General features: G+C 36.8%; 1 protein-coding gene across 4 annotated transcripts in view; it reads left to right on the top strand.

Moving 5' to 3' along the window:
- Nucleotides 1-27,767, top strand: part of RGS17 (regulator of G protein signaling 17) — a 198,523-nt gene that overhangs the window by 158,126 nt on the left and 12,630 nt on the right. For 3 of the 4 annotated variants that reach the window (XM_043962987.1, XM_043962984.1, XM_043962985.1), the window contains 2 exons: nt 20,081-20,170; nt 24,790-25,024. In XM_043962987.1, the coding sequence (XP_043818922.1) occupies nt 20,142-20,170; nt 24,790-25,024 (264 nt within the window). In that variant the 5' untranslated portion in view covers nt 20,081-20,141. The remainder of the gene's footprint in view (nt 1-20,080; nt 20,171-24,789; nt 25,025-27,767) is intronic. The other variant, XM_043962986.1, reaches the window with a different exon arrangement.

Genomic DNA, 27,767 nt, shown 5'->3' with positions numbered 1-27,767 from the left:
ATAAATACCTTGGAGGAGACTTACAAGCAGGGCTATACCTTGTCAAAGGATTATATTATCATACATTAAGAAGTAAAAGGGAACTTAGATATCATTATGTCCAAGTCCCTTTTTTATAAATGAGAAAACTAAGGTCCTTAACTCTAAATTGTTCGCCAGCTGTTGGTTCAAATAACAAACAATTTTTTTCTTGAAGCACAAATCAATACTTAGAAATGATTTAAGAAAATGTTTTATGTCTAAGATAGGAAAAATATGTTAGTATCATAGAACAATTGGTCAATACTATGATACAAGTATTTGAATGATCCATGGTTTTATGAGTATGATGAAGTCAATCTTCACAGATATAGATCAATGCCCTGATTTATTACTCCCACCACCACCACCACCTCCAATCTTCCTAGTATCATAGATTGTTGAGCTAGGAGAGCCCTTAGAGACCAATCCTTTCATTTTACAAATGAGCAACTAAGGCCCAAAAAAGGTAAATGATTATCCAAGGTTACATACACATCTACTAACTTTCAGACCTGCACCCAAGTTTTCCTAATTCCAAGTCTAACACTCTGTCTACTATACCACACTGCTGCCTGGATATAATCTTACCATCTTCATGGACTGCCCAGTGACAAAGAAAAATAAAAGTCACTTAGCTCTCAAAAGACAACACAGAGTTACTGAATCACTGTTCAAACCCTTTTAAAATTGAAATATATAAAAGCAAATCCAACATATTTTCCTCTTTTCTTAAATATAAGAGAGGCAACTAGACAAAAAATATGTACACCCTGAAACTTTTCTTGTTTTTTTTTTCTTGGAGGCTGTTTTGTTTACTTATTTGTTCTTTCAGTGACTTTATAGAACAGGTATTGTGTACTTTATACAAAAGAAACCTACACTCATAGTATCAAGAATTTCAATCTCGAAGGATCTCATTAGTTATGTAGCTGAACCCCCTCATCTTACAGATGAGTAAACTAAGACCTAGAAAGATGAGATGAATTGGCCAAAGTTTGGGGAAAGGGGAAGGGGATAAGCTTTTATAAGTACCTACTATATGTCAGGCACTGTTCTAAGCTCTATACAGATGTTATCTCAGTTGTCACAGAGGCAGAGCCAATATTTGAATCCAGTCCTCTGACTCCAACTCTAGCACTTTTTCCAATCTACTGCATTGAGTCTTGGAAGCTTTGCAACCTTTTTAGTCTTGTTCCATAACCATATAATAAACAAGATAACAAGGAAAACTACAGAAATCTAAAAGTACTGCTACCATTTTATCCTTGCATAACTGGTAAGGCCATAACTAGAAATATTTTAATCAGAGGCAAAAATAGTATGGGGGCAAGGAGGCAGCTAAGACAAAGGATAGTCCGACCCACAAGTGACATTATACCAAGTCTGAAGACATTATGGAAGCTTCTTATAAAAAGGAAGTCCCCTGGGTCAACTAGGTGGCACAGTGGATAGAGCACTGGCCCTGGATTGAGGAGGACCTGAGTTCAAATCTGGCCTCAGACACTTGACACTTACTAGCTGTGTGACCTTGGGCAAGTCACTTAACCCCCACTCACTAAAAAAAAAAACAAAAGGAAGTCCCCACCAGCAAATAGCCCTTTCCATGTTGGCATCCTGGTTGTTCAGTGCTAGCTGGAGCTTTAAAACCAATGATCCACAGATTAACAATTAGCATGGTATAAATCCAAGAAATTCCTAGTGGAGGAAGATGCAAGAATTAGGCTATGCATCAACCTTCTCACAGGAGTGGCATTTCAACCAAATCAGTCTTGGGCAATATAGGGTTATAATAAAACAAATAATACTGAGTAATGGTTGAATTAGAAGATAGTGAATCTGGAAGTTCTCATATTTCACCAAAATAATAGATCTTAGGCAATAGTAAGGAATAAGATAAAGGGTAAAGAGGCCTGAGGTATTTTCCTGACCCTATCACTGACTTATTTTTAGGTCCATTTTTACTGAGAAACAGTAATGAATATTTAAGGATTACTGCCTTCATTTTCTCCCATCTCAGGAATGCATCTTTCCTGAGAGAGAGAGAGAGAGAGAGAGAGAGAGAGAGAGAGAGAGAGAGGATACCACCTCCACCATGAGGTGGGAAGGGAAGGAGAGGGAAGAAGGGATAAAATTTGGAACTCAAAACTTTAAATTAAAATTGTAAAAGATAGAGGGTGGGAGGGAGAGAGAGGAGTTGATTTATCTTAGGGTCATAGGCCCATAGATTTAGAGCTGGAGAAGGGATTGCAGACGCCATGTTATCAAGCCCTCTCTTTTCCAGATGTGGAAACAGACTCAGAGAGGATAAGTTATTTGCCCAAGGTCACACAGAAACAGAAGTGGCATATGAAATGAGAACCTCTGATTCTAAAGTCATTGTCTTTTCTTACATGCCCAGCATTCAGCTGTTTATTCTTGCATCTGTTTGTATTCTAGGAGGAGAAAAATCATTTCCCACACCTCCAGGGCATTGGTGGCCTCCAATCACAACACTTTTCTCCTTGGCTTTCCCAGTCATTCTGAAAGCTGCCCTTCTCCTGGAAGCAGCTGAATGCCAAGGAGAATATTCACTCCCACCCAGACTTCATCAGAGTTTCTTTCCCAGAAACAAGACCCCTGGGACAGGGATTTTGATTAGCATTATTATTGGTATGTCAAATCCTCTGGACTCATCAAATATGGGTGCTAGATCTTAGGAGTGCTATTCTTAAGTGAGGGGAGGGATCAGAGCACTCTTGAATAACCTATAGATCATTTTATACTGTATTTGAAAATGAATTCTAAGTAATTCATTTTAGCCAGTTTTCATAGCAGACTGAGTTAACATCTATCTGTCTGTCGATCCATACACGTAAGTTAAAGGGAATAGGTAGAAGACAATGAGTTCAATTTTGGAAATGTTGGGCTTGAGGGGTCAGATGAGCATCCAGGTGGAGATTTCCAAAAATCAGTTATGAAATGTGGTTCTGTAGTTTGGAAAAGATATGTGATAGAGATGTATAGCAAGTTTAAGAATTGTCTTATTGAGGGATGGAAAATAATAAGGTTGCAAGGAAGAGAATGTTGAGAGAAGATTGAGGACAAAGCCTTCAAAACTGTCATCATTTAGGAGGTGAAAAAAAGAAGGAACAGCTAGAGAATTGTTAGAAGAACTAGGAGAGGGCAATGTTTCAGAGGCTAAGGGAATGGAGAGTACCAAAAGGAAAATGGTGATCAATAATATTAAATGTTGCAGTCGTTCAATACAGACTCCAGAAAAATGAAAGATGGTCATGCACAAGGCAACTGTTTTATGTAAACATTTCCCTATAGGATCATAAATTTAGAAGTAGAAAAGACTTTAAAGGCCACCAAATCCAACAGACTCATTTTACAGATTTGGAAACTGAGGTTGGAAGAGATTAAGTGATTTGCCCATGGTCACACACCTGGCAAATGTCTGAGGCAGAATCTGAAGTCAAGATTTCCTGACTCCAAACCTAGCACTCTATCCATGATACTGCTATCTGCCTCTGGGATGTGTTGGAATGGAGGTAATATAATGGAGAGACCAGAGTTTTCTGTGTGTGTATGTGTGTGCTTGCCCACACACACATATGTGCACAGGTGTGCATGCACACTCATGTGTACATGTACCTTTCCTGAATCATACAGCTAGAAGTGACCTTAATGATCTGTGACCAGCTAAGCATTTTTATTAATATTTCTTCAGCTTTGCTATTGGAATCCCTAGCTCCCTTCAATGATGATGATAATAATTAGCAATTATTATTATTATTGTAACTAGCATTTTTGTAGTGCTTTAAGTTGTGCAAAGAGCTATAATATTTTCTCATTTAATTCTTTTTCTTTCTTTCTTTCTTTCTTTCTTTCTTTCTTTCTTTTTTTTTCTTTTTTGGTGGGGCAGTGAGGGTTAAGTGACTTGCCCAGGGTCACACAGCTAGTAAATATCAAGTGTCTGAAGCAAGATTTGAACTCAGGTCCTCTTGAGTCCAAGGCTGGTGCTTTATCCACTGTGCCACCTTGCTGACCCATTCTCATTTAATTCTTACAACAACCCTATAAGGTAGGTGCTGTTATTATCCCCATTATACAGATGAGGAAACTGAGGCTGAGAAAGATAAAATAACTTTCACAGGGTCACATATCTAATAAGCTTCTAAGGTTGAATTTGAACTCCAGATCTTCCTGATTACAAATCCAGTATCTTACCCATTTTACTACCTATCTACCTCTCACTGTGAGCTTCTCAAGGCTTAGTTCAGGTGCCTATCCTAATTCTCTCTCCCACTCTGTAGTTGTTAGTGCTTTCTTTCACACCCTCACCCCTTCAATTTAATTTGTACTTTGTATATATTTTGTATTTGTTGAGCTTACCACATAAGCCCTTCATAACCAACACGCTTCTAGCTTTCTGATAGTCTTACATCTTTCTCCCTTCCGTGTACTTTTCAATTCAGTTATAATGACCTCCTGACTGTTTCACCAACAAAGACACTCTATCTTTCAGCTCCAAGCATTTTCTCTGGTTGCTCCCTATTCCTGGAGTGCTCTCCCTCCTCAGCTCCAACTACTGACTTCTCTAGCTTCCTTTAAGGCTCAACTAAAATCCCACCTTCTATAGGAAGTCTTTTCTAACCTTTCTTTTCTTTTCTTTCTTTCTTTCTTTTTTTTCAGGTCAATGAGGGTTAAGTGACTTGCCCAGGGTCACACAGCTAAGTGTCAAGTGTGTGAGGCTGGATTTTAATTCAGATCCTCCTGAATCCAGGGCCTGTGCTTTATCCAGTGTGCCACCTAGCTGCCCCCTTTCCTAACCCCTCTTAATTCTAGTGCCTTCCTTCTGTTATTTCCTTTTTTCCCCCTATTTATCCTCTATATAGCTTAGTTGTACATATTTGTTTGCTTTTTACCCCCATTAGATTCTAAGTTCCTTGAGGGCAAGGATTGTCTTTTTGCATTTTTTTCTTGGTATCCTTAGTGCTTATCACAGTACCTGGCACAAAGTAGGACTTTAATAAATGTTTATTGACTTAGTGACTGATACTATTTCTCCCCAATGAAGAATAAGTTCCTTGAGGACAGAGTTTTGTCTTATTTCTGTCTTTGAATTCTACTTACCTAGCACAGTGTGCTGCACATAGCAGAAATGGCATATATAACATTTCATAAATAAATATATGAACAGCTGACATATTCATAAATAGTTATAAAATTGAATACAAATTGCCTGCAATCTTTGCTTTACCTGTATGGTATAGCAAAATACCTATGTATTATCTAACTCAAGTAAATATGAAAGAATGACAGTCTCATTTCATACACTACTAATTTATTAGGCACCTTGAAGAGGAAATTAATTTTTAAAAAGAATAAAAACATATGAATTGATTTTACAAACTGAGATGACAAAAATGATACTGGACAATATCTATCTTAATTGAGCATAGTGTTTTTTTCTCCAAGCCTTAAAGTCAGAGCTGTATTAACTCTAAGCATCCTATTGCTACCATAACTGAGTTCTGTGTTAATATATGTGGGTTTGTGATTGGACTCTTTCCCAGGGTAACCATGACTACTGAAAAGTTTGCTTTTTACTTGAAACAGTTTTTTCAGTGGAAACCAGTTCTTCCAAGATTGAACTGCTTCCAAATGAAGGGCAGGCAAATACCTAGGATGCCAAGGCAGAGTTTTCAGGAGCAGTGGTACCCCACCCTCCCAACCTTTCCAAGATCTCTTATACATGTGCACGTACTCTCGCAAGCAAGCATATGTAAGTGAACATGCTCATGTGTTTGCGTGCACACATACACACACAGAGAAGGATAAGCAAGTTTTCACTTATTTCCTGGGTTAAATGGAGCTATTATTCAAAGTAAAATATTTAAACTTTGATCAGGAACCATGGAGAATTTACTAGAATAGACACTTTAAAATATCTATATCCAGATTAAATATTTTCAAGACTTTAAAAATTTGCCTTTGTTTTAAAATGTGACAGAGAAAGGGTAAAATTAAATGAATTGTTAGTGAAAACATATAGCTCCCTCCTGTAAGCTGTCATAACACCGAACCTCTTGACTAGGTAGCATAGTAGATAAATGCTGAGCTTGGAGTCAGGAAGAGTTGAATTCAAGCCCTGACTCATATATTAACTTGTGTAAGCCTGATTAAATCTTTTTTTTTTTTTTTTTTACGGGGCAATGGGGGTTAAGTGACTTGCCCAGGGTCACACAGCTAGTAAGTGTCAAGTGTCTGAGGCTGGATTTGAACTCAGGTACTCCTGAATGCAGGGCCAGTGCTTTAACCACTGCGCCATCTAGCTGCCCCTCTACCATTCTCTTAAAAGACAATTCACTGAAGTATCACTTAGAGACTAATAAATTTTAGTTTCTTTCCATAGGTCAAAACTGTGCTCTAACAAGCATATGCACTGTAATCCATGCACAGAGAAAAGTGAATAGTTAGTTAACAAGCAATTACTGAGTGTCTACTGTGTATGGTTTTAGCACAAATGTGTGTCCATATTCTACCATCTGCAAAGCTGGGAATATGAGCACAACCCAATATTTCATAATCATCATACCAATATGGTGGCATTTGGCATGTTTGTAAATATTACAAAAACAGACGCATTTGCCAGAATTCATGTTCTGAAATCCATGTGAATCATTTCCAATGGCTTCTAAATTCTTTGTATCTATTGAGAGGGTGCAGTGAGGTCCCAATCATAATCTTTTCCCAATGCCATTATTTATCCTTGCTTAAGATCCTGCACCTGCTGACTAATTCCTTTTAGAGTAACTCAGACTCTCTAGCCTCAGCATCAAGGACAATCACTATCAACCTTCATGTCAATTCTTCCCCTTACTTTGTCAAACATATTTTTAGTATTCCCTGACAAGGACTCTATGCTCAAGCCAAGTAAATGTGCTTGTCATGTCCTACACATCACTTGATTGCTGCTGTCACCTCAATTTTGTACATTATATTTCTCCAACCTGGCATTCCCTCCCACCTCCTTTCTGCCCATCATAGATAACCATGTATTTTTTTTTAATCAAAGAAATGGAGGCCCAGAGACATTGAGTGATATGCCTATGTTTGCTTATGTTTATTTCAAAACACCATACAGAATTCAACTCTTTGATGCCATCCCTGGTTTATCTCACCAGATTCTAATCACTATGTGTCCGAATCACATACAATTTTTACTATATTCATTTGCTTGTTGCTGCATGCACATGGTACTGGATAATAATAGCACTTATATCCCAGAGCTGTTGTAAGATTCAAATGAGATCATATTTATAAAGTGCTTAGCATCGTTCCTAACACACAGTAGGAACCACATAAATGTTAGTTATTGTTGTTATAATGATTATTGTTTCTTGTTCAAGTTTGTATGTGTCATTTGCCAAAATATGCCCATATTCTTGTGACATATATAGCTCATTTACAAAAATCTGTATCTACACAAAAATAAATTAAGGAGTAATTATCCACTTTACAAAAGGATTTAGAATAGAGATCCATTAAGGTGCAAGCTCCTCTAACACAGTCAAGGTATAGTGAGAAAAGCAGTTATCTATGAGTCAGAAATTCCCAGTTGTAGTCTCATATCTACTGTGATCTACCTGCTATGAAATGTTATAATTCTAAAATAATTCAGTTAAAATGATTCAGTGTTTTTTTTTAAGTGGTCATAAAATTTTTCATGAGAGTGCTACTAGAATGGGCTATATACTCAATATTATTGTGTGTAGAATAGTATACAATGGAGATAAGAATGAAATGGAAAAGGTGGGTCTTTGTGGGCAAGGGATATATTACATAGTTGGAAAAAAGTTTGTTTCATTAGATTGTACGAGAGAAATACTTTGTGGGTGCTAAAAGAAGTGAGAATTGTATTTTTTAACAAGATTTTATTTCATACTTCCTTAGAACTCCAATTAGCACATATTTAGCTAACGTCCTTAAGGCTACTCATGCTGTTTCTTGGCTAAAAAGTGAGCTATAATCATTCAATAACTACTTATTGAGCTTTTATTCTGTGTCCATCATTGTGCTAGGTGCTATGAAATTTGAGAAATAGAGGAAATTATCCCAGTAGTAAAAGAATTTACCATGTATTTGAGATGTCATTTATAAAGGTATGCTAATCTTGGGACATAGTAGAGATAAGGAATTCCTCTGAGGAACATTAATATTTTGTACCTTCTGGGTTTCCATCATTAATGAATTAACTTCCAGAGGTTTTGATATGAATAAAGCTGTGTTGAATACCTACCTACTCATTCCTTGATTGTTACTGATCTTAACCACATTACCCATTCTGCTAGAGAATGGAACATTGTTTTGTTTTGTTTCATTTTTGTTTTTTTTGTTTTGTTTTGTGGGGCAATGGGGGTTAAGTGACTTGCCCAAGGTCACACAGCTAGTAAGTGTCAAGTGTCTGAGGCCGGATTTGAACTCAGGTACTCCTGAATCCAGGACTGGTGCTTTATCCACTGTACCACCTAGCTGTCCCTGGAACATTGTTAAAAATAGATAACTAGTCCTTGCTGAAGTATTCCAGTAAACAACTGAATATAGTTTTTGCCTGGGAAACTTCTTAGGGACACTTTAAGGAGTTTGAAATTGTTCATCCCAATTCCTGAGATTCCTTTATAAGAACTTCCTTCCATACTTGGAAAGCCCAAAACTATGGGGAAAAGTTTTTAGTAAGTTTCTTTAATAAAGGCCTCCTTTCTCAATTATATAGAGCACTGAGTCAAATTTATTTTTAAAAAATTAAAAATGAGTCATTCCCCAGTTGATAAAGACTCAAAGAATATGAACAGGCAGTTTTCAGAAGAAATTAAAGTTATCTGTATTCATATAAAAATGCTCTAAATCACTACTGATTTGAGAAATATAAATTAACTCTGAAATATCACCTCAGACCTATCAGATTGGCTAATGTGACAGAAAAGGAAAATGACAAATGTTGAAGATGTGGAAAAACTAGGACACGAATGCAGTGTTGGTGGAGTTACAATCTGATGTAACCATTCTGGGAAACAATTTTAAACTATGCCCAAAGGGCTATAAAGCTGTAAACCCTTTGACCCAGCAATACCCCTACAAAGTTTGTATCCCAAAGAGATCAAAGAAAAGGTAAAAGGACCTATTTGTATAAAACTATTTATAACAACTTTTTATGGTATCAAAGAATGACAAATTGAGAGGATGTCCATCAATTATGGAATGACTAAACAAGTTGTGGTATATAATTGTAATGGAATCTGATTGTGCTATAAGAAATGATGAGCAGAATGATTTCATAAAAACCTAGGAAGACATATGAACTGATGCAAAGTGAAGTCAGCAGAACCAGGAGAACATTGTACCCAGTAAAAGTGATATCATACAGTGATCAGCTATGAATGACTTAGCTATTCTGATCTATAAAATTATCGGACAATTCTAAAGGACCTATGATGAATAATCCTATGTACTTTCAGAAAAAGAATTGATGGAGTCTGAGTGCAGATTGAAACTTTTTTTTTCACTTTTTTTCCCTCTTTTTACAACATGGTTAATATGGAAAAAAGTTTTACATGATTTCATGTGTATAATTGATGTCACATTTCTTGACTTTTTAATGGGTGGGATAGGGTGGGAAGGAAGGAGAAAATTCAGAACTAAGTATTTTTTTTAAATGAATGGTAAAAATAAATAAATTGGGGGGAGGGTAAATTTATAAAGGTAAATTGCAAAGTGCTATACTGATGTTAATTTTGATAATTTTCTGATCCTGGGAACAACTAGAGATGAACTGGTTAAAAGACTTCAGGTCATCATGTCCCAGTGATGATGCAGGTATCTCAGTTTTTTAAAAATGGAATGAAATCTTTTAGCATCATTGTTTTAGGAAAACTGGATCATGGCTGCTGACATTCATCATATCCAAGAAAAGAGACATGCAATCCATAGTGTGCCCACCCCCAAGATTTTCTAGGACTACTGAATTTATATGATGTTCATCCCCCCAAAAAAGCCATTTTATTGCTTGCTGTAAATAGGGGTTCCATGGCAGTAGAATTGTTGGTATAAAGACCCTTTACATACTACTAAATAGTTATTGACTTCTGAATCTATGCCAATATATTATTAGAATGACCCCAAATCACTACTTTTTGGGACTGATACTTTAACTGAAAGTATTGGATCTGTGCTTGGCCACAGAATGCCAGATGACACTAAGGTGGGATTCTTTTTTTTTTTTTTTGTGGGGCAATGAGGGTCAAGTGACTTGCCCAGGGTCACACAGCTAGTAAGTGTCAAGTGTCTGAGACTGGATTTGAACTCAGGACCTCCTGAATCCAGGGCTGGTGCTTTATCCACTGTGCCACCTAGCTGCCCCTAAGGTGGGATTCTTAACCTGGAGCCCACTGGGACACTCAAGGGTCTGTGAATAGAGTTAAGGGAGGCTGTGAATTCAGATTTTAAGAATACATCTTTTTTTTTCACTAATCTCTGCTTGAAATTTAGCATTACATTTTTTTTTTGTTTTTCTTTCTGTTTTTTGCAGGGCAATTAGGGTTAAGTGACTTGCCCAGGGTCACACAGCTAGTTAAGAGCCAAGTGTCTGAGGCTGGATTTGAACTCAGGTCCTCCTGAATCCAAGGCCAGTGCTTTATCCACTGCGCCACCTAGCTGCCCCTAGTATTACCTTTTTTTTTTTTTTTTTTTTTTTTTGGTGAGGCAATTGGGGTTAAATGATTTGCCCAGGGTCACACAGCTAGTAATTGTTAAGTGTCTGAGGCCGGATTTGAACTCAGGTCCTCCTGACTCCAGGGCTGGTGCTCTATCCACTGCACCACCTAGCTGCCCCCCCCTTTTTTTTTTTGCGCATTACCTTTTTAAAAATGATTTATGGTACATGGGCTTCACCAGCTTGCCAAAGAGGACCATGAAAAAAAAAAAAAAGATTGAGTATCTGCACTAAGACAATGCCTTTGTAATTTATGCTAAGCCCCTCCCCAGCCTCTGAAGGAATTCTCGTCTAGCTGTGTTACTGTTGGCTCGTTCTTTAACTCTTCTAAGCTTCACTTGTAAACTGAGTTTAATACTTGTAGTACCTTCTTCACAGGGTTGTTGTGAGGCTCAGAAGAAGTCACAGATATAAAGAAAGCACTATGCAACCTTTAAAATGCTATATAGGGGGCATCTAGGTGGCGCAGTGGGTAAGGCACCAGTCTTGGATTCAGGAGGACCTGAGTTCAAATCCAGCCTCAGACACTTACTAGTTGTGTGACCCTGGGCAAGTCACTTAACCCCCATTGCCCTGCAAAAAACAAACAAAATAAAATGCTATATAAATCTTAGTTGTTGGTTTTTGTTGTTGTTCTTGTTCTTTGTCATACACATAAGCAGCACTGGAGTAGTTTTCTTGGTGCTTCTGAATGCACACTTGTTAACAAGCCAGCGATAGCAATATCGAATGCTAATGCCTTGAGCTATCTGCCACTGGGTGACATGGATTGTGTTCTGTATTCCTGCAATGGAAGCTGTTCCAAACTGATTCATCAGGCAGAGTATTTTATTTTTTATTATGAATTTGATGAACACACACACATAAACCCAGAATATTTCCATAAGTAAAAGAGGATTATGTGTGAAACTGTGAATCTCTATTACATACAAGTTGCTTTTTTTAAAAAAAGTATCTAATAGGTTTGAGATGTTACTTTCAAAGTAGTCCCATCTGGCAGATTAACTACAGAGGGTCCCAAATACTCCCCCAGTCTAGAACTTGTTTCTAAAATCTGGGAAGGCAAGGTAATGATTTATGAGACAGAGATATAGCAGCTACAGCCTCCTATAGTCAAAATGAGACCACTGGCATCTCTCCCACTATGAGGTGGCCTATTGTCTGTCTCTAAAAGCAGATAGTCCTAGCTTCTAAACTAATGTTTTTTACACTGGTTCTTATTTTTCAGAGTTAACTATGTTGACAGAACAAGGAAGAACAAGAGAACCAGTTGAGATTTTTTTTGTGGCAAGGCAATGTAACTCTGGTATACTGAATGCCTCTGTGGGGATGTGTACATGTTTGTGTTTGTGTTTCAATTATGCCCTTAGGGTGTCTCTTGGAACAAAATGTAAGGTACTGGAGGCATTGAAGGGTGGCATCTTCTGAACCCTAACCTATCATCTTGGGCATGGCTACCTCCAAGGTTATAGGACCCAGTAGAACTGAGTATGGAAGGAAGAATCTACAAGACAAACTTCTTGAGGGATTCAAACTATTTATATCCCAATAGCACAAATTACCTGACATTAAATGTCAATATGAATTAATTGGGAATTCAAGTTGCTAATTCAGAAAATTATTATGATTTCACATTATATATAACAAGGTTCAGGAAACACCAGATTTTTTTATGAAAACTATCATTGGCTAACGGATGTATCTAGGAGTCTGGGATTGATTTTTTTTTTTAATTGTAAAAGAGTGAGGCAAATACCAACATACTTAGCCATATCCAACCAAAGACTTTTCCATGGAAAAACTAAGAAGTCCCTTGTCAAACCATATTGATTTTATTCCCCACCCCCCCTAACCCATACACTGACTATGTCTAAAAATAAATGTCTTATGCTACATCTTAAGTCTGTCACTTCTCTGTCAGGAGGTTGGTCATATACCTTATCATCAGTTCTCTAGTATCAAAAGACATTATTGCACTGATCAGAGTTCCCAAACCTTCCATTTTGTTTTTCTTTATGATATTGTTGGATAAATTGTTCTCCTGATTCTTTTCACTTCACTCTGCCTCAGTTCATACAGGTCTTGCTAGTTTCTCTGTAATCATTCATTTCATCATTTTTTTTGGCACAATACTATTGTACCATTATGTTTGTATATCATAATTTCTTTTGCCATTCCCCAAAAAATGGATTTACCTTTAGTTTCTACTTCCTTGCTACTACAAAAACAGCTGCTATAATTAATTTTGTACATGACACCTTTCCTCTTATGCTTATCTCCTTAGAATATGAGCCTAGTAGGAGTATTGCTGGGTCAATGTGCACATGGTTTAGTGAATTTGGAGGCACAGTTTCAAATTATTTTCCAGAATGGCTGGACTAATTCATAGCTCCACCAATGGTATATGTGTGTCAATTTTCCCATAACTCCTCCAACGTTTGTTATTGTGCTTTTTTGGCTACCTTTGCCAATCTGATGGTTATGAAGTAGAAGCTCAGAATCACTTTAATTTTCATTTCTCTTAATTATTAGTGATTTGGAGCACTTTTTTCATATTTTTGTTGACAGTTTGGATTTCTTCCTCTGAAAACTTCCTGTTCATATTATTTGACCACTTATCTATCAGTGAATAAGCCAAACTGATTTTGAAAGATTGTTTCAAGAAAGAACTTGTTTACTGAGGGAAATTGCTTCTCAAAATGTCTCAAAGTGTTCTAAGTTCCCTCTACATCCTATGGTTTTTGTAATGATCACAACCTTATACCAATTATTTGCAATATACACATTGTCATTTGGGGCAATAAGTTCACCTTTACCTCAGTTAAATTCAAGGAATTTGTTGACAATAGGCCAATATGGCAGAGAAAAGGCAGGTACTTTCTGGTGCTCTCCCAAAACCCTCCAAAAACTATAAATATCACCTCAAAATGAATTCTAATGGGGAAGAGCCCGCAAAAGAATGGGATGAAACAATTATCTAGTCCAAGATGACAATAGCATTGCCTGAGTTCTCATCATCATACCACATTAGAATCATCAAATCAATCAAGCTGAAGGGAGATTGATGAGAGAACTGTCCAACAAGACATTTCACATCTGTTTGCATATTATTTCATATTCTACATCAGAAGTCTGTACTACTGTCTTAACAGATGGCTTTTGTAGAAATGTAACTCAAATGCTGCTTTTCATTCATTTTTACCATAAGACTGTGTCTTTGCCAAGGACTTTGGAGCTGAGTGAAGGTAGACTCCTGGGATTATAATTGAGACCCTGAGGCTTGTCATATAAAGTTCTGTATCCAGCTGGGACTGTAAGGTATGACCACATGATGAGCTATGGAACAATAATTCCCAGAGTGACTTGGCATCAAAACCCTTAGAAATATTTTCTTTGATCCTGGCCACTGGCATGAGTTATTCAACTGCCTCTCCTGAGGACTCTCCAGCCACAAAGTGAAGGAAGTGATCATTCTTCTCCAGTCATTTAAATGTTGAAGTAAAACCACCTCGGGGGCAGCTAGGTGGCACAGTGGATAGAGCACCGGCCTTGGAGTCAGGAGGACCTGAGTTCAAATGCGGCCTCAGACACTTGACACTTACTAGCTGTGTGACCCTGGGCAAGTCACTTAACCCCAATTGCCTCACCCCCCCCAAAAAAAGAAGTAAAACCACCTCATATTTCTATACTAACTAGCCTGGACAAAATAGTATTTGCTTGTCCCTTAAAAATGTGTGTGAGCTAAGGTGTTAGGTGCATGTGCCAGTGGGCATTGCGATTCAACACAGTGTTGTTATTCCTTTTGAATTTCTTGGTATTTTGTGCCTTTTGAGTTTCCTTAGTTGATGCTTCAATGATGTATAGAATCGTTCCTTACTAGCCCAGTTTAGTCACGTAGCAGTCCTGTTCATTACCTGTTATTTATAAACAACATATAATAAAAACAACTAGCATTTGTGTGGTGCTCTAAAACTTTCAATATGCCATTAGAATGCCACAACCACCTGTTCAGGTCAATCCTCTAGGTACTGTAACCATTTTATAGGTGAGGACATCGAAGCTCCAAGAAGTTCAGTGATGTGCCTATTTTCACACAGCTAAGTGTTAGAGATGGGATTTGCACCCATCTTCCTGTTAAGAAGTATAATTTCCATCTTATCCTGCATCTTCATCACCACTGTCATCAATATAAATTTTAATGAAACCAAGATCTTATCAATGTGGATACTCATCCATACCTTATTCTGTGCTATGATTTTGTCCGTGGCCTTTTATTATAGAAAAATAAATAACTTATACTCACATAGAACTTTAAGATTTCCAAAGGACATTTTCTACAACTCTCTGAAACAGGTAGCACCAGTAGTATTATACACATTTTACAGATGAGGATACTGAGGCACAGAGAAGTCACATATCAAATGAGTAACAGAGCTGGTATTAGAAAACTCAATTCACTTTCCTCTATACCATAGTGCTATGAAACAATTTAAGTACAGTTTATGTTCTCAGTTATTTACAAAGCAGTTGAGTTGGTATAAACATGAGTGATAAGTATAAAATAACTTAGTCTGATTTCCCATGAAGAACTTCCTTAAAAAGAAAAAAAAGTCAATCTTCCTAAGCACACAGTATCATTTATAAAATATGGTGCTGGTCTATTTACTCTTTTCTGTTGGATTCTCTTTTTAATTTTGTTCCTAATCGTAGGCTAATTATTTTGTATATAGACAAAGATATTAATAGACTGGAATAAAAAATATATGCATATATATACATATTGTATATATGTATATATATGTACATATATATACTTCCATTTTAGAATTGTTGGAAAAAGTGGTCTTTTCTGAGTCTTTTAATATCTTTAGCTATTTCCACCTTCAGAGAAAGTTGTTGTGATTGTATTTAAGACAATACCACATTAGCATTATGTTATCACTTATATTTTGTTTTAAAATTATATTGATGCCCCTTGTTTCTACATTACCTTCATTTCCAAATATATAACTTCACTCGGCTCTACTCAGAGTCAGTCATCCTTTGTAACAAATAATAGCAAAGGAAGAGGGAATGGGGAAGAAGAAGTAGTTTAATAAAAGTAACCAATACATCAAGTCTGATAGTACATACAATATTCCATACCCATAGGATACCCCCTCAAAACCATCACTAATACAAAGAAGAAAGGAGATAAATGTCCTCCTTCTATGGGCCCAAGTTTCATTGACATTGTTGTCTTTCTGTCTATTACTTTCCTGGTTCTATTAACTTCACTCTGTATCAGTTCATATATATCCTCCCATGCTTCTCTGAATTCTTTATATTCATTGTTTTTATATTTATATTCATGTATCATTTTTTAAAAGTTATCCAGTCCCCAATCAGTGTACATATATTTTTGTTTCTAGTCCCTTGCTACCACAGGAAAAAAAAGAGTACTACAAACATTTTGGTATATACATGTCCCTTTTTTTTCTTCTTCCTTCTTTGTCCTCTTAAAGGTATGTACCTAATAGTGGTAGCTCTAGGACAAAGGGTATAGGCCTTTTACTCACCTTCTTAGTATAGTTCTAAATTGTTTTCCAAAATGATTGGACCAAGAATTATATGGTCTGAACTTTCTTGTTATGAATGGCTTCATTTGGAACTTTGACATATGCAAATGAACCTACAATATCATTAATGTGGGATTCCTTATAATGATACAGATACCATACCATCTATATCTATTTATCCTGTGTTACTCTTCTCTACAGTTACCTATAATTTAAGCACAGTAAATCCACCCAATGTTTTGGGGGCCTTCATCACTGTCTCTTGATATCTTAAAGATACTAGTAGAGCACATAAGCTCCATTTGTTAACCTTCACTCTTCTTCCCATGTGATTAGTTCTTGTTCATACATTTCTTTGTTTTGACATTCTTTACTCCAGACTTTTTCATAAATCCTAATTTGTAATGTGTTGTATCCTGCTTATACCTAGCATGCATCTCTCCATTTTCCTCTGAGTAATACTTATCTTACCTTCTGCAGATATTGTAATGTGAAATGACTTTCAGCCATATGTAACACTGGTAAAATATTGCTATTTTTTTAAATGGCCCTTTGTTTCAGGGAGAAGTTCAAGGTTATTAAAGGAACTGTTGTTGTTCAGTCATGTCCAAATCTTTGTGACCCTATTTAGGATTTTCTTGGCAAAGACACTAGAGTGATTTACCATTTACTTTTCCGACTCATTTTACAGATGAAGAAACTGAGATAAACAGAGCTAAGTGACTTGCCCAGATTAACACATCTAGTATCTGATTTAAACCCGATTTGAACTCTGGAAGATGAGTCTTCCTATCTCTAGGCCCAGCACTACTGTGCCATCTAATTGCCCACATTAAAAGAACTGCTCAGCTTTAAAAGGTAATCTAAGGGGCGGCTAGGTGGCGCAGTGGTTAGAGCACCGGCCCTGGAGTCAGGAGTACCTGAGTTCAAATCCGGCCTCAGACACTTAACATTTACTAACTGTGTGACCCTAGGCAAGTCACTTAACCCCAATTGCCTCACTAAAAAAAAAAAAAAAAATTTAAAAAAAAAGGTAATCTAAGTTCTTCTGTCCTTCCCTTTTCAATTTTGGGACTGACTTGTCAATTTTTTCTATCTGTACAAGATATCTTACTTTCCATCTTACCATTGTACACTAAGCACCATGGGACCTTTCTTTTTAACATGTTAAATTTTCCTAAATGTGTTATTTTCTGCATTAGAAAGGTAGCTTTCTGAGACAGCAAACATCTCTGCTTTTCTTTTTGTATCTCCAATGCTTAGTAGAGTGCTTTGCATATAGTAAACACTTGATATTTTCTTTTTAAATTCTTTCTTGTATAGAGAAAAGCAGCATAAAGTAGTGGATAGAGAGCTGCCCTGGGTGTCAGGAAGACCTGGGTTCAAATACTACCCCAGACATTTACTAGCTATGGGACCCTGTGAAAATCACTTAAGCTCTGTTTGCCTCACTTGATTCATCTGTAAAATGTGGTTAATAGTAGCCCCTATATCCCAGGGTTGTTGTAAGGATCAAATGAGAGTTAATAATTGTAAAGTGCTTTGCAAACCTCAAAGTGCTATTTAAATGCTACCTGTTGTTGTTGTTTTTGTTAATGCTGCTGTTATTATTTCCATTAAAATTCTGAGGGAGGTATTATTATCCTGATAATGCTAGCAGGCCCTATGGCAGAAGTACAACCAGAGCCAGGGATTTTGGAGAAAGAAATGTCTTAGATAAGCACAAAGGAAGAGAGTAAAAATTGCAAACAAAGGTAATGAATTATGTTTCAATCTGCATTCAGAGCTCACAGTTATCTCTCTGGAGGTAGATATAATTTTTCATCACAGGTGCTCTGGCAGTATCTTGGATCATTGTCTTGATCAGAGTAGCTAAGTCTTTCATACTTGATTATCCTTAAAATATTGCTGTTAGGGGCAGCTAGATGGCGCAGTGGATAGAGCACCGGCCCTGGATTCAGGAGTACCTGAGTTCAAATCCGGCCTCACAACTTAACACTTACTAGCTGTGTGACCCTGGGCAAGTCACTTAACCCCAATTGCCCCTCAAAAACAAAACAAAAACAAAAACAACAAAAAAATATTGCTGTTACTGTATATAATGCTCTTCTGGTTTTGCTCACTTCACTTTGCAGCAGTTCATCTAAGTCTTCCCAGGTTTTTCTGAAACCATCATGCTCATCATTTCTTATAGCACAATAGTGTTCCATAAAATGATCCCTTTTCTTTGATCTCTTTGGGATGCAGAATTAGTAATGGCATTGCTACGTCAAAGGGTATGCATAGTTTGGACATAGTTCCAACTTACTTCCCAGAATGGTTAGACTAGTTCACAACTCTACCAACAGTGCATTAGTGTCCCAGTTATTTCATATCCCCTCCAGCATTTGTGATTTTCCATTTTTGTCATGTCAGCCAATCTGATAGGTGTTAGGTGGTATCTCAGTTGTTTTAATTTGTATTTCTTTAATCTGTAGTGATTTAGAACATGTTTTTGGTTATATGACTATTAATAGCTTTGATTTCTTCTTCTGAAAACTGCCTGCCTGTTCATATAGCTGACCATTTATCAACTGGGGAATGGCTCTTATTTTTATAAATTTGGCTCAGTTTCTAGGAATACAATTAATTTTTTAAAGAAAGACAATCCCTTCCCACAAGGAGTTTACAATCTAATGGGGGCAAGGGGGAGGGGAAGATAACACACCAAAAGAGTCAGGAAAGTGGATGGGTTAAATGAAGGACAGGGAGTAGGACACCTAGGGGTATTGGGCTGAAGGGCATCTTATTCTGTGGAATTGAAAAAAACAGGCAGGGCAGCATATGTGTAGTGGAGCATGCCCCAACCCCCAGTTCCTGCCCTCTATAAAGGAAGTCATTGAGAAGAGTTAGGCACTCCACCTTCTAGCCCTCCAGTCAGAGGAGAGAGGAGGCTGAGGGAAGTAGTGTCCAGCCGATGATGAGATTAGAAGTAATGAGCTTAACTTTGGAATGACATCTTGTTCAGTGGAGTTGAAAAAAAAACAAGCAGGGCAGCAGATGCAGAGTGCAGAATAGGATACTATCAATGGACATGGAAAAGAAGGGACATTTGAAGGATGTGTGGAAGAATTGCAAGAAGGTGATGATTGACCGGGTGTTACAGAAGAGAGAGAAAAAGCAAGGATGAAGCTGTGGTTTTAAACATGGGATGGGGAGAGCAAATAAGGAGATGGGTTTAGGAAGAAGGGATTATAGGTTAATAATATACTTTATATTAGATTCACATGGGTATAAAAAGAACCCCAAATGGAATAATTGTACTTTTAAAAATGAAAAATAAATTTCCATTTAGGAAATTAAAAAGTATCAATTAATCAAGTATTGATGCATTAAAGATAGATATGAAATATTGAAATACATAATTGTCTAATTGTTTCAGTAAATTTTAAGAAAATCAGATTTTGGAAGGAGGATGTCAGGATATAAATTTATTCAAACAAGGTTTTTAAAGTTTTGGTTTGTGTTTTTATCAAATATCATTAATGGTTGTAAAAGGTCATGATATCTAATTTATTTTTATCTATATATACATATATATTTATAAATGATAGATCTTATTCTGCTTTGAGCATTTTAGCATATTTCCATAATTAACAATTTAGCTATACATGTTTTCTATGAAATATTGTTTTAATAAACTCATTCATTTATTTAAAATAATTGACTTTCTCTAGACAAAATAAAGTGTTGTGCTACATTACAGCCTCACTGTTAGGAATGAAGATAGAGGTGACAATGCGGGAAGGCCAACACATACAACAAAAATGGAGAGTATCCAGGCAGTAGAAGAATGGTAAGTTTGAATGATATATTGATAATTGTATATTGTGTTTATATGGCATATATGTATTCAGTGACAGCTAATTGGGGGGGGTTATAGTTTTTTCAGAATCTAATACATCCACCAAACACCTTCATAGCTTGGGTTACAATCAAATGTATTCACCAGGTTTTGCCACTGCAGTGTGCTTTTTTCATCAGTTAATATTTCTCAAGATACTATTGTGTTATTATAAAAGGTGTTAGAAAGTTGCCCAATTCCATAACCTAGAAAGCTCCATCTTTCTGATCTTTATGAAAACAAGATTGTTACCTGGGTTATCCATAAAATGATCCTAATTCATCACTTCTCATTTCTGAGGTTATCTTTATTGTTTTTATTTGTAATGGAGACTAAAACATGAGGAAAATCAGCTTCTCATGTTTTAGTCTCCATTGATAACCTCAGAAAAAACCAAACTGATTTAGACTGGTTATGGTTATCTATAGGTAAGGGTCAGAAACACACACACACACACACACACACACACACACATACAACACACACACAAACAGAGATAATATATGCCTATATACAAATCTAGATGGCAGTTATGAAGTGTAAGGGGTGGAGTGCCAGGCCTGGAGTCAGGAAGACCCCTCTTTCTGAGTCCAAATAGGGGCTCAGACACTTACTAGCTGTGTGACCCTGGGAAAGTCATTTAGCCCTGTTTGCCTCAGTTTCCTCATCTGTAAAATGAGCTGAAGAAAGAAATGGCAAACAGCTCCAGTATCTTTGCCAAGAAAACCCCAAATGGGGTCATGAAGTCAGACAGAGCTGAAAAACACTTAAACAACCACCAAAATATACACATTGATATATAATATAGATCTATATACATGGATATGTCATATGCACATGCATATAATATTTTATAATTTGTCAAGCATCTTAGATACATTATCTCATTCAGTCTTCACTCTAACACAGTAAGATCAGTAGTGTGAGTGTTAAGCCCATGTTGCAGAGCCCTAAAGAGGCCAAGTATTCCCAAAGTCTCTCAGATAGTATATAGCAGAGCTGATACTCAGAACTAGTGCTTCTCACTTGAAATCCAGGACTATTTTCACAACATTTCAGTTATCAGTTATTTATCCACTATATCATACTTTAGCAAAAATGTTAGGCCTAACATGAATCAAAAGTTCTAATTTGAGATCCATAAAAGGAAAAGTAAAATTCCCTACATAATGATAAATGACATTATCTTCACTACTTCTTATGGAGAGGTTTTAATAATGGTACTTGATAATAATATCCTTACTTAAATCTTGTAAAGTGAGTAAAACAGGAAGTTGGAGTAGGAGAGAATAGTAACAAGGTTATTTAAAACATTTAATGGAAAAGATAGAAGTTATCTTTCTTGTGAGTAATTCCTTGACCAGTGTTAATTAACAGAGCAAGATATTATATAAATCATTTAAATTGAGAGCAAACTCAGATAGATTTTACCCTACAGAATTTTCAGAGGAAAAGATAGTAGAGAACAAATGACATATGAAAGAAGGGTACATGAACCAGTGATTTTTACAGATCCTGGCTGCTCAATAAGTCTGTTCTGACAAAAATTCATGAATTGGGGGCGGTTAGGTGGCACAGTGGATAAAGCACCAGCCCTGGATTCAGGAGTTCCTGAGTTCAAATCCAGCCTCAGACACTTGACACTTACTGGCTGTGTGACCCTGGGCAAGTCACTTAACCCCCATTGCCCCGAAAAAAAAAAAATTCATGAATTCCCACATTCACCCCCTTTTGTCTTTTCAGTCTGCCAATGTATTCAAGGTTTTGAATATATGTGTATTCAAATTATAATAATTTGGATTGTAGATCTTTTAAAAATAATCTGTAAAGAATATTTGAAAGTAAATTAATTGAAATTAAGAATAGCAACAGTACACAATTATACTGTATATTTTTATTTCATAGCCTGTGATCAGTTACCATACATAAGAAGATAAACTCTATCCTGGGGCAAAGAGAATTGAGATCCATATGAGCCATGAGAAGAAAATCCAATTGTCCCTTAAGTGTGGTTGACTGATAATTTCTACCCGACCTACAATCTGAGATATTAGTATTTGAAAGTTTTAAAACTGGGGCAGATAGGTGGTACAGTGGATAGAGCACCAGCCCTTGATTCAGGAGGACTTGAGTTCAAATCCACCCTCAGGCACTTGACACTTATTAGCTGTGTGACTCTGGGCAAGTCCCTTAAACCTAACTGTCTCACCAAAAAAAAAAAAAAGTTTTAAATTGAACAAGGATTTTCTGAAGACTCCATATAGCTTGTACCTCCTTGTTTGTTAAATATTGAACTTCCTTACACACAGATTGACCCCCTCTGAGTGTTTAAGTCAGAAGCAGTATCACAAGCACCTCAAAAAGAAATAAGTGGTAAGGGAGTGGAGTACACTCTTATACCAGCATTTTCCAAGCAGCAGCACATACTTTGTATTTTATATTTATATTATATATAATTATTAATATATATTATTGTATATTATATTACTGCCTGAGACTTTCTTTTTTAATTAATAATTAAAGAGGAAGAAAAGGAGTAGAATTCTCCAAATGTACCGTTACTGATTAGGTGTGTAAGTCAGCATCAGGCCAGTCAATAACACTATACTGACCCTCTAAAACCTTCCTGGCTGATGTGGTACTGACAGCAGAGCCAGCCAATAACATTGGGGGAAAGACACAAGAAGAATATTTAATGCCCTTCTGAATTTTTCTGTGACCTTTCATGATTTATTAAGTGTGTTAGTACAAAATCCATACACATAGACCAGGTCAGAACCTAGCTCACCTATTCGTGATGTTTATTTGTGAGATCAGTGCAGGGATGAGTGGGTAAGAAGTCAGATGTGATATGTTTTAACCCACTTTAATGCTTGAGCTGCTTATGCATTCCACATTTCTTAATTTTTGATTCCTATTGAAACCCTGAATACTGAAGATATAGCTATATTTAGAAAGAGATGGGGGGCGGCAAGCTACAACAAAATAAGTAATCTGTGTTCTTTTTTTAAAGTGAGGTAATTGGAGTTAAGTGACTTGCCCAGGGTCACACAGCTAGTAAGGGTTAAGTGTCTGAGGCTGGATTTGAACTCAGGTCCTCCTGACTCCAGGGCTAGTGCTCTATCCACTGCACCACCTAGCTGTCCCAATCTGTGTTCTTTTGAACAATTGCTATGTGTTTCCTAGTCTAAGGAGCATTCTCTTGGTACAGCTTTACCCACAGACTTGTAGAATAAGTTTTAGAGCTAGAAGGAACTTAAAGAGATCATTTTATTAATGCTGATGTGGAAACTGATCTGAGAAGTAAAATGATTTGGCCAGTGTTCAGAGCTCATGCCAGGTGATCTGAATATCCTTGCATTGCCTCACACCACAGCAGGGCTTAGGCATTAAGGTTTCTCCTTACAATTAAAACTCACCTACTAATTGTCATGTCGGAAAACACCTTATAAGTTACTTTACACTAAGATATAAATGACTGACACTGGATCAATGTCTTGAATCTCCGTGGGGTAATTAATTACATTTTCATAAGGAACAATCTTCTAAGTTAATGTTGAGTTTGAAGATTTGAATTTCTTATAGTGGCAATATCTAACATCAGTTATAGGGCATGTGAAGCAGGGTGGGTGAAAGATGGTGCTTTTATGGAGTCCCTCAAATGATACTCATAGGTATCCATTGCACATTTCATTAGGGTCTACCTATATCTAAGGAATTTTATTTTCATTTACTTTAAAGAGAAAATTTCCTGAATATTCATCCCTACTAAATAAACTAAAATTTAAGGATAATACACATGATACAACAATCCATACTTTAAAACTAAAAGAATTTTATCAAGAAATTTAGATTAACATGCAGAGACACTTGTAAAAAAAATTAATGTGTACCTGGGCACACATGGAACACCCATATATTCATGTCTGTGATGATAGCATTAATAATTAATGGTAGTATTAAATCATGCTACTTAGGCTGCTTACTCTACTGAAGCATGAAGCCAACCTAGAACCTATCGTGACTAAACATGCTAAGTGTCCTCTGAAGTCATCTTTCAGGGATATCAGGGAGCACTAACTTCACAAAAACTTCTTCCTGTTCTTATTGTTTTGTTTTGTTTTGTTTTTCACTCTACAGAATTTATTGGGTTGATAACTGGACAAGTCACACGTGTACAAAATGGAGCTCACATGATCCTAAAGCAGGGGCTGAGGGGGAAGGAGGGGGTGAGATGCAGTTACTGGCCTTTCAGGGAGGGGCAGAGGCTAGGGGCTCTGGCAGCTGGCACCCCCCCCCAACCCCTGGGAGAAGGTCAAAAGCAAGGCCACCCAAGAAACCCCAGCCCGGCTTTGGTCACAAAACTCAAACAGAGCCCAGAGTTGGGCTGGGCTGGACAAAATGGGGGTTGGAGGACCACCAGGGCCCCAAGGGCCCAGGGGGCCCAAGGGGCCGCTGTGTTCGACCCTTTCTTGGTAGGGTCAGTCCAGACCTAGTCTAGGGGCTTGTGCAGGGGGTGTGCAGGGATGCTTTCCTGTTCTTATTGTAATGGCCCTGTTCTGTTTTTACAGCCAAAACCCCACCCCAGATGAAATTATGTCCTGGTCTCAAAATTTTGACAAAATGATGAAGACGCCAGCTGGGAGAAATCTCTTCAGGGAATTTCTTCGAACAGAATACAGTGAAGAGAACCTACTTTTCTGGCTTGCATGTGAAGACCTAAAAAAGGAGCAGAACAAGAAAGTTGTTGAAGAAAAAGCCAGGCTTATATATGAAGATTATATTTCTATACTGTCGCCCAAAGAGGTAAAAATCTGGGACAACATGCAGTAATGTTTCTTGTCACCTACAGAAGCTAACCTGGGATTAATTCTCATTAGGTTTAACTCTAGGTTGGAGAGCTTCACTTGGTTGGGAGTTAGGTAACTTTGGCTCTAAAAATCACCCATTCACTTATTCATTCATCTTTCATTAGATTTAAATAGACATTTATTAAGTATTAGCTACATGCAGATCATTGCCCTAAACAATGGAGGAAAGAGATAAAAGAGATAAATACGGTCCCTTTCTTCTTTATATGGGCCAGGCATGTTTCAATGAAGAAGTAATGATAAACCCAGGATGGTCAAATTCAGGTAGAGAGCTAATTGGCAAATCTAGATGAAGCTGAAGGGCAGCAATGGGCATGCCTAAGATGAATTATGGGAAATTAACTGAAAGGAAGTAAAGTAATGCAGAAAAAAAAAGATGAAAAGGCATAAAAAAAAAACCCCTTGGCTTTATTATTATGCTTTGAATAGTTCTGCTCAGAATATGTGGATATCAATGTCTCTCTAATTTAGCACAAAGTCCTTGTTCCTTACACTGAATCTCATTTACTGCTAAGGGCAATAAGTTTGACCTAATTTTAAATTAGCAAGTAGTCACTCACTAACACATAATCCATTAATATTTAAAAAAAAACATTTCTATTGATGTTGAGTTACTTCAATATTGCAAAAAAAAAAAAATCTGTGATCTCAACAGTAGTCGGTACCTTTTTCTAGAGATGAAGTTCAGAACTCCTCCATGCCTTTGGTAGATAAGTTTTTGAGTGTCTGTGGTCAAAAAATTCATCTTGAAATATTTAAACTTATAGTGATGAGCCTCCCCAAACTTAGCAGGCTAGTCCTCTCAACAAAAGTCAATTTCTGGGCTAGGGCCCAAAGCATTTCCTGCTTGGTAAACCTTGCCAGAGCTGGTACTCTGTTGACAAAGCCTTTGAGAACCCAAAGTCATTCCGACAACACAATGAGGTATGGCGCTGTAAGTTAAGAATTATGACTCTGTGTTTTAAATTTGTGGTTTTTGACATTATTGAAAGGAATATCATAAGTTATAATTATAGAGGAGAAAAAAAGCACTGGACTAGGAATACAGAGTCCTGGGTTCTAGCTTTGCCAACTATGTGACTATGGAAAGATTGCTGAACATTTCACGGCCTTAAATTCCTTATCTGTAAAATGAGAGGTTTAGACTGAAGAATCTTCAATTTTCTCTCCATCTCTGATTCAATAACTATGACTTCAAGCACTCAGAATTAAAAAATAAATAAAATAAAACACAGATGAGTAGTTCACTGAAGGATGATAACCAGGAAGCTTCAGAATATTATGATCTTGGGGCAGCTAGTGGCACAGTAGATAGAGCACCAACCCTGGATTCAGGGATACATGAGTTCAAGTCCGACCTCAGACACTTAACACTGACTACCTGTGTGACCCTGGGCAAGTCACTTAACCCCAATTGCCTCACTTAAAAAAAAAAAAGAATATTATGATCTTGGTCATGACTACCAAAATTGCATTTTGTTTTTTCTTGGCTTTCAGTTTAATTTTTTATGTTGCATTTTAATAATTACACAGAAAACATGTACAATTTAAACTGTACATGCCTATGTGATTTTTTTCTCATAGGTACAGTACTTAAGCTGACATGTCACAGGGTTTCCTTTCAGGCTTGTTGGTACCTGAGTTGGTACCCAGGAGATACTATATTGTCTTTTTTCATGTGATAAAATACATTAAGGAGAAAAGAAGATAAAAAAAAATTAAGTGAAAAATTGCTAACAAGTTAAATAACAAAATAGAATTACTTCCAAGAGTAAATTAAAACTCTTGAAGATTGCCTAAAGGGAAGAGCAGATTAAAATAATAAAGAGGAATTTACAACTAAAAGGAACATTAGCAGATAGAACAGATTCTGGTGTCAACTTATATCTATTAAACACTGGAAATTCACAGCCAATAAAATAAAATGTAGCAGTAAAAGGTCTACAAAATGTTTTTATAAAAGAGAGGAAGGAAAGGAAAGAAGGAAGGAGGGAGGAAAGGAAGGAAGGAAGGAAGGAAGGAAGGAAGGAAGGAAGGAAGGAAGGAAGGAAGGAAGGAAGGAAGGAAGGAAGGAAGGAAGGAAGGAAGGAAGGAAGGAAGGAAGGAAGGAAGGAAGGAAGATCAAGCTATTAACAGCTATAAACAGTGTCCAAGCTGTTTAAAAAAGTAATTTTTAAAAGACTCTCTAAATATAAACCTTATGTAGATAGGAAAGAATTTGATGTACCTAGTTGTATACACAAGTCTACTCCATGGTAGCTTTAGCTGATTTTTAGCAGCTTTCTCACTAGCTATCTGTGATCTTGGATAAGTCACTTCAACTTTCCAGGTTTCAGTTTTTCATCTGTAAAATTAGACAGAGTAGATCTCTAAGATCCATTCCAGCAGTAACCTTCTCTGCTTCTATTAATTTCTTATCCCTATGGGGCAATGATTACCTCAGATTGAAATCTGAATACCTAATTGCCATGAAATAAACAATTAAAATAATAAAAATGTTTAGGATTAATTAAGAATAATTTCAAGGCAATTTCAAAATGTAATAATTATATGATTTTATCATCTCCACTAATTATTCATTAAATTCAGTTATTTATTAGGTTCCCTGCCTCCAGTCATACCCCTTTAAAATTCATCCTCTGTACAGCTGCCAAATTGATATTCTTAAAGTGCTGGTC

This window comes from Dromiciops gliroides, chromosome 4, assembly GCF_019393635.1.
Source record: "Dromiciops gliroides isolate mDroGli1 chromosome 4, mDroGli1.pri, whole genome shotgun sequence".
NCBI classification, from domain to species: Eukaryota; Metazoa; Chordata; class Mammalia; order Microbiotheria; family Microbiotheriidae; genus Dromiciops; species Dromiciops gliroides.
Note: the sequence above shows the minus strand (reverse complement) of the source record. Positions and strands in the feature narration are given on the sequence as shown.